At 53.4% G+C, this 16,103-nt stretch overlaps 2 protein-coding genes across 7 annotated transcripts in view; one reads left to right on the top strand and one right to left on the bottom strand.

Moving 5' to 3' along the window:
* The window catches only part of ERI3 (ERI1 exoribonuclease family member 3), a 129,055-nt gene extending 122,592 nt beyond the window's left edge, over positions 1 to 6,463 (top strand). For all 5 annotated transcript variants that reach the window (XM_060021195.1, XM_060021213.2, XM_060021216.2 and 2 more), the window contains one exon: positions 5,918 to 6,463. In XM_060021195.1, coding sequence (XP_059877178.1) covers positions 5,918 to 5,947 — 30 coding nt within the window. In that variant the 3' untranslated portion in view covers positions 5,948 to 6,463. The remainder of the gene's footprint in view (positions 1 to 5,917) is intronic.
* Positions 6,464 to 6,864: 401 nt separating this feature from the next.
* On the bottom strand, positions 6,865 to 15,391 carry DMAP1 (DNA methyltransferase 1 associated protein 1). Of its 2 annotated transcripts, none has more exons than XM_060004494.1 (10): positions 15,006 to 15,391; positions 14,367 to 14,458; positions 13,915 to 14,110; positions 8,984 to 9,142; positions 8,689 to 8,856; positions 8,214 to 8,399; positions 8,013 to 8,084; positions 7,656 to 7,728; positions 7,221 to 7,516; positions 6,865 to 6,982 (listed from the first exon to the last, which is right to left on the bottom strand). In XM_060004494.1, exons 1-10 carry the CDS (start codon positions 15,108 to 15,110, stop codon positions 6,923 to 6,925), a joined length of 1,407 nt encoding a protein of 468 aa, XP_059860477.1. In that variant the 5' UTR covers positions 15,111 to 15,391; the 3' UTR covers positions 6,865 to 6,922. The 2 variants fall into 2 exon arrangements, with proteins under 2 accessions (XP_059860477.1, XP_059860486.1); XM_060004503.1 differs by lacking the exon at positions 15,006 to 15,391 and adding an exon at positions 14,681 to 14,872.
* Positions 15,392 to 16,103: the final 712 nt, after the last annotated feature.

Below are 16,103 nucleotides of genomic sequence, written 5' to 3'. Positions count from 1 at the left end.
CTTTTTAACAACCCTTTGAGAGAAGTAGTTGCTATAATTATCATTATTATTCCCATTTTAAAGGAGAAGAATCCAAAAACAGAGGTTAAATAAAGTACAGTAATTTGCTCAAGTTCACACAGTTACTAAGTGATGGAGGTTGGATTCGAACCCAGAATCTAAGGATATATAGGGGCCCTCTGCTGGTTTAGTCCTAAATTCCCTGCCTTGGCTTCCTTTCTTCTGAGTTCCTATTTGCTGTTGTGCCCTGAATTGCACCCAGCCATGGCCTGAGATGCTGGCCCCCAGCACCGAGTTGCCGATTTAGCAATAAAAATATAGGAACATCAGTTAAATTAGAATTTAAACAGATAAACAGCAAATAATTTTTTTAGCATAAGTGTGTCCCATGTGGGGCTGGGGACATATTTGATCCGGCAGTCCCACTGACACTTGGCGCTCAGGCACGCTGCTGCCAAGGTGTCCTGACAGACAGAAAGAGGTGGAAACAAGATGAGGTTCTAGAATGTTGACACGCGCCAGGTTCTTGCTCTCTTTTCCTTGTCATGGTTCCTGCTCCTTGTGCTGTTCTCTCCACCCATCTTTGCTCCGTGGGCTCCGGCCCCGTTCCTCACCAGCACCTGGAGATCACTCATAAGGTGTGTTGCCAAGCTGAGCTTTTTAGGCAGGAGGCCTCAGGTTGTGTCTAAGGCTTCCTTTAGGGCACACTGCCTCACAGCCCTGTAAGGTCAGCGGCTTGTCACCCTGCTGCTCCAGGTGTCCTCTCAATCTGGTTTGCCTCTTTGATCACTTCACGTTCATTCTCTTTCCTGGCTCCCACAGATCCATGTGTGGGGATGGTATATAAGACAGAGGCATCGTTTCAAAAGCATGGGGCAGGTGTGGACAGTTGGATCAATGGCGACAGGACAACTGGCTACCCACTAGGGGAAAAATAAAGTTAGATCTTCTACTTCTCACCACATACAAAAGTAAATTCCAGACAGATTAAAAAATTAAATACAAAAAGTATTCAAAGAAAATACATGCTAGTTTTCTAATAACACTGGGATAGAGAAGTCCTGTTTAAGCAAGATACAAAGCCCAGAAGCCATAAAAGAAATGCCTGATAAGTTTAGCTGTCTCATAGACGTCTCAAGACTTAATACATCCGAAGGTACGTTCATCACTGCCCCAAACCTGCACCTTCTCTGGTTTGCCTCATCTCGGTGAGTGGCACTCAGATCCTAGACGCATCCCTCCTCCAGCCCTCCCAGTCCCCTCACTAAGTCTTGCTCATTCTATTTCCTAAAAATCTCTTGCCTCCATCTGCTTCTCCACATCACCAGTATATCTCCACCTCCATTTCCACCACCACTGGCCTAGTTCTGGGCTACCATTTCTGGCCTGGACCAGAAATACATAGTAGAGTCTGCTAGTTGCTGTCTCTGCCTTCCGCGTTAACACCTGTAATCCTTGAAAGATAATTCTGAAACACAAATCGGGTCCTGTCATGCTCCTCCTCAAACACATAAGTCTCCCCATCATTCCCAGAACAGTGAAATTATAAGCTCCTTAGTCTGGCATTCGGGGCTCTGCAGAGTTTCTTCTAGATGGCCACTGCTGACCTCGCCACCTTCATCTCGCCGCTCCCCTGCCTCTTATTCTTCATCATCCCCCACCTGCTCAACTTAAATTTGTGGGGCACACTCCACATTTCCCCTCCAGAAATGTGCCTGTGCTGTTCCGTATGCTGAGAACACCTCCCCACGTCAACCCCAACTTGCTGGCCGGCCCTCTCTGCATGTTTAACTTCGTCCTCCCAGGAACCCTTTCCTGAACCTTGGACTGAACAAAGTGCCCTTTTTTGTGCCTCCTTCTCTCATAGCACTGCTCACACTGCACCACTTACAGATGCAGTCTCTGAGCTCTTCGAGGGCAGGGAGCTGCAGAGTCTGCAGCCCTGTGGCCCAGCATGGCCCTGCGCAGCCGGCACACAGAAGGTGTCAGTGTGTATTTGCTGAATGAATGAGTGCATGAATAGATGGCCTTCCAAGAGCTTCCTTGGGTCCCTTCCCTCCTGAGGGTGGCCCTGGCCCAGGCTCTGCATCCTGTCCTCTACCGTTCAACTCCCAGACAAGTGCAGCCAACTGGAGCGTGTCAGCCTCAGGTGGTTGCCCTGTGTGTGTTCTTGCCGGCTGTCCTAAGCGATCTGAGCCACCCTTCCACTAGCAGCTGTTTTGCCAAGCAGATATTTGACTACCCTTGGAGCCAGCCAGCAAGCTCATCCTTTGTTAGGTGCTGGCCCCCACTCACCTCTCTGAGGGGTTTATGCAGCCGACCCCTGCATTACAGCCTTGGCAATATAAAAACATGAAAAATTAATTCCAACATTAAAAATATTAATGCCCCCCAAAAGAAGAGGGCAATCTTGTCACGAGTTGATGTTCCTGTAGGAACATAAAAACAGGTTAGTCTTCTAGAATTTGGAGGTGAGGAAGACCTACTCTTGGAGGCCTCCATTGTGGGCACGAGGCTTCCTGCCCCCGACCTCAGAACAGCCTCAGGCTGGCCTCAGTAGCTCAATGACGTGCCACAAGGTGGGGCTGCTGACCCAGATGGCCCCAGAGCTTCGAGCAGAGGACTTTCTGGGAGGCTCACCCGGTGCTCTCTCTGAACTTACGGTCTATTAAAAGCTCAGATTTGTCTCTGTGCTGATCAGTGGGTTGCACTGACTCTTAGGTCGGCTTTCAGGGCTGTCTTCCCCAGTCTGGGTCTCTCTTCATTGTGGTGGGCCAGTTGCAACAAGTTAAGACTCCAGAATCCCCAGTGGACAGGGTCAGTAGTCAGTTTGTGGCGCGAGTGACAAGTGGTTTCACCAAGTGTGCTGCTGGCCCCTGTGTAATCTGTGCCACAGATTGTACAGTATACACCTTCTCACCATTGGGTCATCCAGAAAACTAGCATCCTTGCCTTCCCTTCAAGAAGAGAGGAGGTATTCCACACACAGCATGTGCAGACATGTGGGTGTATCACCCGTTCAGTCCTCCCAGTAACACTGAGGTAGTATCTGTTGTCACCCCTGGTGAACCTGAAGTTTGGAGAAACTCGGCACTTGCCGCAGGGCACACAGCCAGTGGGTGAAGTTAAAACTACAAACAGGTCTGACTCCAAAACCCACTTTGTCATTTTCAGAAAACATAAGTGGTTCCTTGAGGTTGGAATCCGGGCGTTGGGAGTAGAGAGTGACGGGGGTGAGACCAGAGATAGCAGGGATCTGTTTTTGCAGGGCCTTTAACTTGAAGTCATAATAAGGAATGTGTAGACTTGAAAGTAAGGGCAGGGGAGCCACTGAAGGGATTTAAAGAGAAAAGAACGTGATCAGATTTGTGTGAGAAAGATCACTTTGGCTGTAAGAGAATGGATTAAAGGGAAAAGAAAGAGGACCAGCTGCTGTTGTAAGAGCAGGAGATGATGGGGTCTGGACTGGGAAGTGGTGCCAGAATGAAGGGAAGTAGATGATGAGACAGAGAAGAAGATACAGCCTGCAGTTCACGCTTGATTGGATTTGGGGGGAAGGCAGGATGTCAAGCTTGAATCAGGTTTCTTCTGGGACATTTGGGAGTGCCATTCACTGGGATGGAGAACATAGGGGAGAGGAGCTTGGGGGAGAAAATTAGTTCACTGCTGGACGTTTTGAGTTTGTATAGATACTTAGGAAGAGAGGTTCCAGAGGTGTTTGGATCTGTGGTCTGGAGCTCAGGAGAGAGGCCCAGACGAGACAGCAATTTTCAGAAGCTCAGCATGTGGATGAAGCCATCTGGCATGTAGAGTGGGGAGAGGTCAGGGGCAAGACTGGGGCACATGGACCTTTGCCCAGCTCCAGACAAGGCACAGGTGGGAAGTCAGTGCTCCCCCACTGGATGGCTGGTGGCCTGGGGGGAGGAGCTGGGCACATTCACTTGGGCCAGGGGAGGTAGATTGAGCAATTTGTCCAGCAATGAGGGAGGAGCCAGATGAAGTCAATAGAAAACTAATTTTCTTTTCTGCTGGAAGAAATGAGGTGTGTGGCCGCTGGGTAATTGCAGATAACGAGGGGACTTATTCTTAATATGCACAGCGGCCACGGTCCCCAGAGTGCCGGAGACAGCAAGGATCGGAGGGGCCCTGACAAGGCCAGATTTATTTGGGAAGAAAATCACCTATCGTGGCCCTTTCAACGGTGCCGTGACAGCCCCTGGACCCTGTCATAAACCCTCCCCACTCCTGAGGCCCGCCCCTCCTGCACAGCCATTCCTGCCCCATTCCCCTTCCTGTCGACTACCTAGCTCCTCCCATCACAGCCCCCTCCCTCCACCCTCTACCCCCACAGCACAGGCGGGCACGCTAAGGGAGACAAATGACGGGGCCTCAGCTGAGCGGGGCGCGTGTCCGGCCCATAAACCATGGGGATGGGTCACGTCTGGAGTTGCCATGGCCGCCACTACCCACCCATCTGTCTTCTCACTGTTCCGCCTCACACCAGCCTTCATGGCTTCCCGAGCACCTAGAGGAACAAGGTGTCCCTGTGCCTGGGTCACCTGTCCATGCCCACATCCACTGTAGCTACGTTCATACTGAGCTCTGAGAGACAGGACCCCGTGTGACTTGTCTGGCCTGACCTAGAGAGCTGTCTGCTGAGCGCCAGGTCTGCAGAGCTGGTGTCTGGCTGATGATACAGGACCTGGCCTGACCAGACTCCTCCCACTCCCACAGTCTTTTTCTAGCTCTGGTGGATCCCCTTTCCTGCTAAGGTCCTGGCAAGGGCAGGCTGGGAGCTCAGTGCAAGGGGTTGGTCCTTGACAGACGCAGGGGCCTCGTGACCCCACCTTGACCTTACCACCCCCACACCTGATTATGACATCCACGTACTTCTGCCACCACAGCATCGACCCCACGAGGGCGGTGGCAGCTGAGGTCCTGGTTATGGCACAGGAGCAGAGCACCTATGGGAGGTGGGAGGGGGATGGAAGAAGAGGCAGGTGAGGGAGTCGGGGCCCATGACCATGATACTGAGGCTCCAGAAGTACCTGTTCCTGTGGCCACCGGGGTCTAGGACAGTTTTCACCATGGAGTTTCTTACGGCAGTCAATACCGAGGAAACTGCTGTGACAGGGTCTGGCAGGCGCAGATGTCTTTAATCTGAGATATGGCCAGAGACAGGGCTGAAGCCTGCCGGGGTGGGAGAGGCAGGGCTTGGGCTGAGCTACACAGGCGTGTCTGGTAGAAGGCTGCCGGCCAGGGTGTTTGTTAGGAGGACCACAGACCCGGCCCCTCTCCACTGGCCTGGGCTGCACAGGAGCAGGCGCCCAGGCGGTAGCTGCTGGAGCACGTGAGCCTGGGACCCCGGCCCGGAAGTGCCGAGACTTGTGCCTTGTCACCAGTGATCATGGCCTGGGCCACATCTCCCACACACATGCAAGTGCCGGCAAAGTCACCCTGGCCGTGGGCGTGATGAATGGCTGCACAGTAATGAAATGGAGACATCAAGACGGGTGGCGGGAAGACGGAGTGTGGCAGACGGGCCGTCCCCACGCGGCGGCAACAAGAAGGATCGCCCAGCGGCCGGGGGCCGTCAAGGGAGAAATTACACATTTACTCTGCCTTTTTCTTACTGCGACGGTGCCCATACATCACCGCTGGGGCCAGGGAGGGACACGCCGGCCAATTTCCAGCATGAGTTATGGGACTCAGAAGCATTGAGACCAGGCTTCTTGCTGGCCCAGCATCACCCGGCCTAACCTGAAGCTGGAGTTGCTGCCACCTGGGGGGAGGACCCACTGGTTTAGAGCCTATGGCTCCTGAATCTGAACCTGCCTCCCACCCCCACCCGTGTACCTCTGGGCCCACAGGGGAAGGCTCTGGGGCCCATCTAAATGTCTTCTCTTCCTCTTTTCAGATGACTGCAAGAACATCGCCAACATCATGAAGACACTCGCATACCGAGGCTTCATCTTCAAGCAGACATCAAAGCCGTTCTGACTGGCCGAGGATGGGATGGGGCAGGACAGGGTAGCTGCTTGGCCCAGCCCAAAACCCTCCTCTCCCTCACCAGAGGGGCAAAGGGAGAGTGGCACAGCTCTACGTCCAGAGTGTCCCCCAGCCCGCCCTGTGGGCTTGTGTCCTGGGTAAGGCTTGGCCACTTGGCCCCTCTGGAACAGACACTTTGTGCCCCCTACCCCCTCCCCTCAACCTCAGCCCAGCATCAGGCCCTCCCATTGTGGGCCTGGGCTGGGGGACCTCCTCCTCACTGTCTCCTCCCAGTACAGGCTTCTTGCTGGGGCCACCGAGCCCCCCTGTGCCCCCTCCCATCTGTAGTGCATGGTGTGTGGTGCCCCCAGGGCTCCAGGACAGATCAGGCCCCACCTTGTGTCTACCCCCATCCCCGCTGTGAACGTGCCACTGAATAAAGTCGGGGAAACGAGGCCCTGGGTGTGTGTGTGGACCAGGCAGTGCCGTGCCTGACACTGTCTGGATGTGCAGGGGTTACAGCATATGCCAGGCTGCCCTGTGCTCAAGGCCACCAGTAGAGCTGGCAGTCTCTGGAGCACCTAGGGGACCCACACCGAATATGCACAGGGCCCTGGGGACTGTCTGAGCACAAGGCTGTGTTCAAAGCAGCCGGTATCTACGGTCACTGCTGTGTGTGAACCAACCTGAGTGCAGAACCACGGGTGTTCCTGGATACAGGTGTTTGGGCAAAGCTGGTCAGTGGTTAAAGGGCTGCTAAGGGCCTCAGTGCAGGCAAGCCCCAGCACCATCCCCATGGAGTGGGTACGGTGATCCCCCTCCTGCCCACCCTCCCAGCCAGGGGCATGAGAAGTGGTGGGAAGGAAAAGGAAGCAGCCCAGTCCAACTCAGCAGCTCTATTTACACAGCACCATCCCACACCCCGTGTGGCCCCTCACGGCTTCTTGGCTTTCTTCACAGAAGAGGAGCTGGAGGCCGATTCCCGTCGCTTCCTCTGAGGAGACACAGAAGGTGCTGAGGTCAATGGCCCCCCGGGTCAGATTCAGGCTGGGTGCACGTGTTTCACTCTCTGAGTCAGGAAGGTGATGCCCACTGACCGACCACCCACTCCCTCATTCTCAGAACCCCTCAGAGTGACGACTCCTGTTGCAGGTACTAGAGGGGGTGGGGCCTGCGTACGCACGTGCGTGTGCTCACTAGCAGGGCCAGTTTGCGCTCTCCCGGCCTCTTACCGAATTGGGTGTGAGGGGTGCGCCCACCACATCAATGATGGCGTCCTTGCTGGGGTCCGGGCCGAGACCAGGTTCAGGCACCGCCGGCTCCACTGGGGCCGGGGCCGGGCCTGATGCCGGTGTGGCGGGGCCCCCCAGCACACCGGCCCGGGCCAGCGCCTCGTGCCGGTGCCGCAGCATCTGCAGCTCGTACTCGCAGTTGGCGCATGCCTGCTTGAGCTCGTAGAGCAGCACCAGGTCACTCCGCAGCTCATTGAACATGTGCACCAGCTCCTCCGTGGGCGTCGGGCTCAGTTCTGTGGGCAGGTGGGTGGAAGGCACAGGGACAGAGCTGGGGTTCTGTGGGGAGGCCAGCAGCCGGAACTGCCCCCCCATGCCCGGCCTTCATCCGCAGCCTCGGTGGGGACGTCCTGAGGGGCTGGCCCCCGCACTCACCCACACCCAGCTCCAGCAGCATCTGTTCCAAGGCCTTGATCTTCTTCTGTCCCACAGAGCTTGGCAGCTTCATCTGCAATGACCCAGGCAACTAAGCCCTCTCCCCGCCACAAGCGGTTTAGAATGAAGGAGACTAAAGGAAGTGGGGGGAGTGGAAGAGAAGTTAACCCCTAGAGGCAGCTCTGGGTCACAGAAGAAAACAGCCAGTAAGCGGAATAGAGTGAAAGCTGTGAGCTCGGCCTGGCATCCCCCTGAGATCCCAGTACGTCCGCCTCCACCTGCACCGGCCCCATGGCCTGCAGCATTCAGGCCGCAGAGCCCAGGGCCCAGACACAGTGAAGGAGGTGACTCACGTACCCGCTGGCTCCGCAGCGTGACGCCTGCGGACTTGAAGTCTGGGAACTTGATGCCTGCTGTCTCAGGAACGGCCTGGGGGAGAAGGAGTTACGGAGACCAGGGTGTCACGGGGAGAGGGCCCAGCGTTAGTCCCAGCCCCCTGCCGGCTCCGCGTGCTCTCAGAGCCCTCCACCCTGAGCTGGGCTGACTTGGTCTCCACACCGGCTTCTCAGCCTCCTTTTTCTGGGGGAGCTTCTTCTTGGGGGCCTTGCGTTCCGTGCGCCGCTGCTCGGCAGTGGTGTCCGCCGCTGTTATCAGCTTCTGCAGGTCCTGGCTGCGCTTCTCCCGCTCCTTCTTCCGGGCCTCGATCTTGCGCAGCTCCTGCAGCAGGTACTCCTCCTCCGCCACCTGGGAAAGAGACGCTGAGACGCCCGTGAGGGTCATGGGGCGGTGAGAGGAGATGGGGAGACGGAGGGGTGCCGGGGCTGTCTGTGAGGGAACCTGAGCAGCAGGGGATTGTGAGGGAGGTGAGGGGTACAGAGAGCAGGGAGGATGGCTGGCGAGAGGCAGGACTGGATGGGGGCGGGAAGAGGGGTAAGAAGGGGAGCTGGGGTGAGGGAGTTGAGGGTATGGAGGAGGGAGGCAACAGTCAAGGGGTTTCACGGCACGGAGCAGAGTCTGTGGGACTTGGGCTGACCTGCTCTGGGGTCCGGTTATAGAGACGCTCCAGCTGTTCCTTCCGCCGTCGCTCGTGCCCAGCATCAAACACTGGTATCTTGAGGTCTGTGCCTGGCACGGCCCGCACGTTGGCAAGCTTGGCACAGATGTGGTAGTAGCGCTCCTTCAAGTCCTCCACAGAACGCTTCTGAGGATAAAGATACAGAGAGAGGAAGGATGAATACTCAGAGGCATGTGGAAAGGAGAACATGAAGGCAGTGGGCCTGCCACGCCCGGGGGTTGGGCCCACATGCAAATGCACGATACCAGCTCACCTTGAACTGCTGGTGGTCATACCGGTCGTGGATAACAACAAAACGTAGGTCAAAGCGGCGGCTAAGGTCAAAGAGGTGGTCGGTTTCTGCCTTTGTCCAAGCGTCGTCATGAAGATAGAGCTGGTACTCCTGCTCTGAATACACGGGCACCTGCACCGTCTGCAGGCATGGAGGGACAGGGGGCACGCCCACGTCACGGCACGTCCCGCAGGCTCCAGCAGCCTGACCACAGCCCCTCCTGTTTATTGTCAATCCCTGGGCTGGACAAAAGCAAATCCTCTGCCTGGAACCCTGCACAGGGCACCTGGAGATGATGTTTCCAGAGCAAGAAAAGAAACTCTCTGCTTGACCAAACGCCCTGGCAGCCTCTAGAACTGCTGCCTGCCTCTGAATCCACTCCAGGACCAACTTCATCATGCCTTGGGCTCCAGAGCCTCGGTAACAGGACACATGCTCCTGACCCAATGGTTAAGGTGAGGGGACCACGTGTAAGTGCTTCTGGGGAGTCCAAAGGTCAACTTTGGAGTAAGGAAGATGGCTAAATTCTGGAGAAAGGCCCAGGAGCCCTAGTCATGGCACACTTGTCTGAAGCACTCCTGCCACCCAGTGGTGACAGTGAGACTTGCAGCTCCCCCAGAGCTGGCCAAGGTCACGTCTCTAAGGAAAAGGCACCTGAATCCTACTCGCAACATACACCCCCCCACCCCAACACCCATGTCCTGTCCCCCAGACCTCCCTCAGGGACAAACAGCACCACCACCAGCTGCGTCTATCAGTCAGAGACCCCAGGAAAGAGACAATGCTAGGCTGGACCATGGAAGTTTCTCCATCAAAGACCACATTGGCTCTGAACCTGCTCTCAAAACCCTTATGTCCAGCTGCCTCTTGGACATCTCCTACTGGAGATCCTATATACATCTCAAACTGAATATGTTCAGGTGATACATGTTAACTAGGTTTACTGGGGTGGTCATTTCACAATATATACAAATACTGGATCATTATGTTGTAACCTGAAGCTAATATATGTATGATATATAATAATTATACCTCAATTAAAAAAAAAATCCTAATATGTTCAGTACTGAGCTCATCGCCCTCCCTCAAACTCCTATCTCCCCCAGTCCGGATCTCAGTCAGTGTCACCATCACCCAAGCGGAAACCTAGCAGGCATATTTAAATCCTACCTTTGCCCTTGACCCATCCCCTTTCCCACATCTGTGGATTTTACCTCCCAATTCTGTATCTCCTCTGCCACAGCCCTGTCCAGACCACCACTACCCCTTGCCTGGATAGAGAAACAGCCTCCCCACTGGCGTCTCTGCCTCCATTTAATCCTCTTCCAAACAATTCTCCATCTGCAGCCAAGATGTGACCTCTCTGAACACGGCTACTTAAACTAAAGAGAAGCTCACCGTCAAGCAAGGGAGATGGCCATTCATTCAACAAATATTTATCATGGGCCTGCTAGCCCTATGCTGGGGACACAATGCTGGATAAGACAGACAGGGGCCTTGCCTTCTCAGAGCTCACAGTCCAGCTGAAAATTTAGTAAAGTGCAGCGAATTTGATGACAAAGGTATGCCTAGGGTATAATGAGTGACACCTGATGCAGCCTGGGACAAGGGTTGTCAGGGAAGAGGTAAATGGAGCCTGGTTCAGTCTTAAGGTTAAGTAGAACTGAACCAGGGAGGGAAGGCGCTGGAGAGACTCCTAAGCAGGGGGGCCACATAAACAGCGATGAGAGAGAAATGGCCTGATGTGTGCGGGCTTGGCAGTCAGGGACACTAAGGGAAACAAGAAAAGGGTGAGACAGGGAGAGGCCTGAAGAGAGCCTGGAGAGTTGACAGAGGGAAGCTGCTGTGAGCCCTGTGTGACTGCTAAGGAGTCTGGAATTCAGCCTGTGGCTGACGGGAGTCAGTAAGGTTAGTTTTAAAGAGAGAAGTGAGATGGTCATGATTCTCTTTTACAAAGACCACCCTGGCAACAGTGAAGACAGGGTGAAACATGAGCCTGGGAGACCAGCTGGCAGGTTTAAGAAATAATCCAGGTGGGAAGTGAAGAGGCCTGAAATAAAGCAGCACCAGTGGAAGGTAGAGAAAAGGGCATGGACTTGAGAGGCTTTAGATTAAACATCATAGGATGTGACAACTGGCTGTGATGGGTGAGAGAAGACGCTGTCATAGGTAACTCCTATGTTTCTGGCTTGAGCAGGAAAGCGGCTGGGGAGCCACAGACTGAAAGCGGGACCCCAGGAGAGAGCAGTATTGGAGGGAAGATTGTTAGTTCCCTTTACTTCGACTTTACTCTCCACCCAGTCACCACGATCTTTCTAAAATTCAAATCTGATCCCGACACCTCTCTACTTAAAATTTGCCAGTGGCTCCCTAAAGACATCAGAGCAAAGCCCAAATTCCTGAGCCTGGCTGCCAAGCCCTGCCTGACGTGGCCCTGCTGCCCTCTCAGGTCTCATCTCCCACCATATCCTACCTTGGACTTCAGGCTCCATCAACAGGGAAATGCCCACAGCATCCCACACATATGACTGATTTTTCATTTATGCCTTTGCTCATGATGTCCCCTCTGCCTGAACAAGTCACTGCACTCCTTTTCTACTATTACCTGGTAACATCCTTCGAGACTCAAATCAATACCATATGACCCAGCAATCCCACTCCTGGGCATATATCCGGAGAAAACTCTAATTTGCAAAAATACATGCACCCCTATGTTTATAGCAGCACTATTCACAGTAGCCAAGACATGGAAGCAACCTAAATGCCCATCGACAGATGAATGGATAAAGAAGATGTGGTATATATATATACAATGGAATATTACTCAGCCATAAAAAAATAATGAAATAATGCCATTTGCAGCAACATGGATGGACCCAGAGATTATCATACTAAGTGAAGTAAGTCAGACAGAGAAAGACAAATATCATACGATATCACTTATATGAGGAATCAAAAATATAATACAAATGAACTTATTTACAAAACAGAAACAGACTCACAGACATAGAAAACAAACGGTTACCAAAGGGGAAGGGGGAGAGGGATAAATTAGGAGTTTGGGATTAGCAGATACAAACTATAATATATAAAACAAATAAACAAGGTCCTACTGTATAGCACAGGGAACTCTATTCAATATCTTGTATTAACCTATAATGGAAAAGAGTAAGAAAAAGAATACACACACACACACACACACACACACACACACACACAACTAAATCACTTTGCTGTACACCAGTAACACAACATTGTAAATCAACTATACTCAATTAAAAAAAAACTCAACTCAAGTTCTAACTTCTCCAGGAAGTTTCCATGACCTTCAGTTCCTCCCAATATGGCATGTATCCCACCAAACTGTAATTGCCTGTGCCTCCCCCCAGCGCCCCAACAACATGCAGAGTTTCTAGAGGGCAGATACTGTGTCTGATTCATGTTTGTGCCCTCACTGCCTCGGGCTTGACTCGGCATGGAGTAGTATTTACTAAATACAAAATGAACACTCTTTTGTCTTTACCTCAAATGGTCTCATCCAACCTTCCCACCCCCACCTCAAATCTCTTACCTCTTGCTTATCCCTTCTCAGTCTTACATCTCCAGCCTCTCCCTCCACTGGACCTGAGGGGCCTAAGGATGGTGGTGAGGGGCCTAAGGAGGAAAACCAGTTTGGGGGCATGGGGGAGAATGAGGGGTCACACCTGGACGTACTGAGTCTGAGAGGCCTGTGAGCCATCCAGGGGGAGGTGTCCAGGTGCAGGTGGGTATACTGGCTGAGGGGAAGGAAGTCAGGACTTGGGAGTCCTGGGTTCAAGCCCCCAGTGCTTGCAGGCTCGAAGTCTAGGCTGCTCCAAGCTGCAGAGACTGTGGGGCTATATCGTGAGTGGCTTAAACAACAGCCTAGGGAATCCGAGCCCAGCCCAGCTCTGCTTCTCCCTGGCTGGGTGAGTCTGTACGAGGCCCTGCTCCATCTGAGCCACAGTAATCTAGACCAGAGATAATTCAGCTTGGATTAGGGTACAGAGAATGAAGAACACAGGCAGATGGGATTTATTATAGAAACAGAGTCAGCAGGACTCAATGACTAGATGTATCACTGAAGTCTAACTCAAATGCCAGCTTCTCAGAGAGGCCCTCCCTGACCACCCTATCTATTAGGCCTCCCCTACACCTACAAGTTCACTCTTTATCTCATTTCATATTCTGGTTTTATTTTATTGACGGCTCTTATCTGAAAGAATCCAATTCATTTGCTTACATGTTTGTTATCTGTCTTCCCCTACCTTCTTTGTCCCATTGTTGATTGAAATAATATGAGAGCTAAGGGAGAAGCTAAGTCAAGGATGATTCCCAAATTTCTGGTTTGGGCAATTGGGTGGATAGTGGTGTCATTCATTCACTTATGTGAGGAACAGGTTTGGGGGTGGGGAACTGAGAGAAGATTATGAGTTCTGCTCAAGGGTATCCACTTGATCTGAGGTACCCGTGGGGCCTTCAGGGAGAGAGGTAAGCAAATGACTGGATATATGTGGACTGCTGCTCTGGACTGGAGATACTGAATTGGGGTTAATGGCATACAGAGGGCAACTGAGGTCACAGGGTAAATGAGACAAACTAGGGAGAAAGTAGAGAGTGAGAAGAGTAGAGCACCTAGAACACAGCTCTGAAGAATAGCGAGAAATAAAAGGCTAAGGCAACAAACCAAAACTCAGAGCAGGTCTAGGAGAGGACAGGATCCCATGGGCAGTGAAGACCCACAGAGGTATCTGCACCAATGACTGAGTGGGTAACCACTGTTAATGACCTGGCCTGAGGGGGCCTCTGGAGCCAACTAGGAGACTGGAGTGCTCAGGCAAGTGGCTCAGAGTAGGTGGGCAACCTTGGCCTACGTCCCAATGGTGGTGGCTCACCTTATTGAACCTGGCGAAGGGGTAGTCCTTGCCCTCCTCTGCTGCCCGTCGCCAGTGGAAGAACATGGCTCCATCCTTGCGGGCTGGGTTGGTGAATGGCATCCACTTCCACGGCCGCACCTTCTTGGAGCCCAACTTGGCCTTCACTGTGCGGTAGCCTTGACCAGTGTCACTGGGTAGCAGTGGGGGTGCATCCCTGGAAGCAGGGTTTAAGGAGGTGAGAGATTACAGTCAGAAGGTGTGTAGAGAGCCTTTGGACCCAGGCTGCTGATCTACCATAGAGCAAGGAAGTCACGTCCTGGAGTGAGACATCCGAGCTCCCACAACCTAAGCAAGCGGAAGCCCTGTGTGGAGAGGGGACGGGGGAGAAAATGGCTGGGAAAATTAGGAGTTAGGTACATGCAGGTTGGTCAGGGACCAAAGCCTGGGGGATCTGGGATTCTAATACTTGCTTCTTGTCAGAGTAGAGCAGTGCATAGACCTCCCGGTGCATGCCCTCGGGCCTCTTGAAGGTCAGTGTCTCAGAGGACTTCTTGGACTTTTTCTGGGGAGGGAAACCACAGGAGAGGAACCACAGGCTAGACTCCCTTCCCTGAAAATTCTTTAGCCCAGCTCAATCCCTGAACAAACCAGCATCTACAGGTACAATGACACACATACACACTGTGACACATAATGACACACTATGAAGGTACAGAAACCCACTCAAGGGGCACCTGGGTCTGAGCAGGTCATTCCCCTCCACACCCGTACCTCAGAGCCCTACCTGTCAGAGCAGAAGATACTTTTCCAGCATCTCTCAGCATGTCACACCGAGTTGATGTCCCCCCAATATCCCACAAGTGTCACACTCTCTAGGTCCTGTCTTACAAATGTCACACCCTCTTGGTCCCCACCATTTTCCACGGGGTCCCACCTCCTCCATCCCATCTCACCAAGGTGACACATATTCTCTATCCCGTTATTTCACATCTTTTACCGCCCATCTCACCAGAAGTGTGGCACCTCATCTCTCCCCGAGCCGTCTTCCGTTGTCACTCCTACCCACCACTTCACTAACGCTACCCAGCGCTCTCAGGCACCACTGCTACCTTGTCCGGATTGATAATGTCCTTCTTGCTGATGGTCCCGGAGGCTGCATCCCCCTCTGGACCCCCGAGTTCTAGAATGTCCCGCACATCCGCGCCCGTAGCCATCGCGCCCGAGAGATGGGGGAGCGCCCCGAGGTCAATAGTCAGTGCCTGAGGAGCTACCAGGCTCAGATCGGGGGGCAGAGCCACTTCAGCCCCAAGTGGGGACGGGGTGGAGAGGCGGGCCGCGAGGACGAGAGTGGCTCAGGGTCAGGTCGGGGCCCCGCCACTGTCCCGCCGCCTGGGTCTCCCTAACGGCCCCAGCTGTCTCCTAAGCCCCAGGACCTCCGCACCTAGACGTCCGGGCTGCGGCCCAGCGACTCCCCTATCCCCGCAAAGCCGCAAACAGAAACTTCCGGTCGTGCGCGTTAGAAATGTGGCCGTCAGGAACACTTCCGGTCTGTGCTTAGCGGAAACCGAGCCGGCTGGTAACCCAGTGTGAAAACTACTGACCGCGCAGGGACTGCTGCACTCCTTGCCTCCCAGGAGCCCGCGCGTTTCCTGGGCTGCCTGCTTTCTGGCATTTTCCCTCTGCGTTGCTCCGTCGCGCAATGAGGAGAGAGTGCACAGCTTTGTGATCTTGGAAGTCGCTTAATTTCTCTGAACTCGTTTCTTCACTTTAAAATGGAAATTGTCATGGTACCTGCGTAAGTGGAGTGCCAATAATCCATGTAAAACATTTGCACGGTGCCTTTTTTCATTACATAAATTAGTGGTATTAATTGCCCCTGTTCATTAAGTGCTAAGTACGTACCAGATACTGCTACGCGTTCGAGATGAAGAGATCAACTGGACAAGGCAGAGTTTCCCAGGGTGGCTGCCAAGATGGAGTGAGGTCTGGACCCTCACTTGCACCTCCTCTGATGGGGGGGGGGTGTGTGGGTCGGGGCCTCATGGGGCTTTCCTGGAGCCCAGCTTCATGGAAATTCACTAGTCTGGGAGCTAACTGCACTAGTGTGGGTTCCAAAGAAGTCCAAGAACACAGCCCCAAACAGGTAGCAGCTGGAAGAAGTATCCCTCAAAGGAAGAAACTTGCTGATCTCCCTGGAGAGAGAGAAA

The sequence above is a fragment of the Delphinus delphis genome, chromosome 1, assembly GCF_949987515.2.
Source record: "Delphinus delphis chromosome 1, mDelDel1.2, whole genome shotgun sequence".
NCBI classification, from domain to species: Eukaryota; Metazoa; Chordata; class Mammalia; order Artiodactyla; family Delphinidae; genus Delphinus; species Delphinus delphis.
This window is presented reverse-complemented; position numbering and strand designations above follow the sequence as displayed.

Bases quoted from the DNA above. Each gene is read 5' to 3' on its own strand.
- DMAP1 (XM_060004494.1), bottom strand. From the start codon at position 15,110: ATGGCTACGGGCGCGGATGTGCGGGACATTCTAGAACTCGGGGGTCCA. The intron at 8,400-8,688 runs GTCAGCCCAAGT...TCTCTTTCCCAG, and splicing joins ATAACCGGACCCCAGAGCAG to GTGGCGGAGGAGGAGTACCT. The intron at 6,983-7,220 runs GTAAGAGGCCGG...GTGTCTCCTCAG, and splicing joins CACCCCTCACACCCAATTCG to AGGAAGCGACGGGAATCGGC.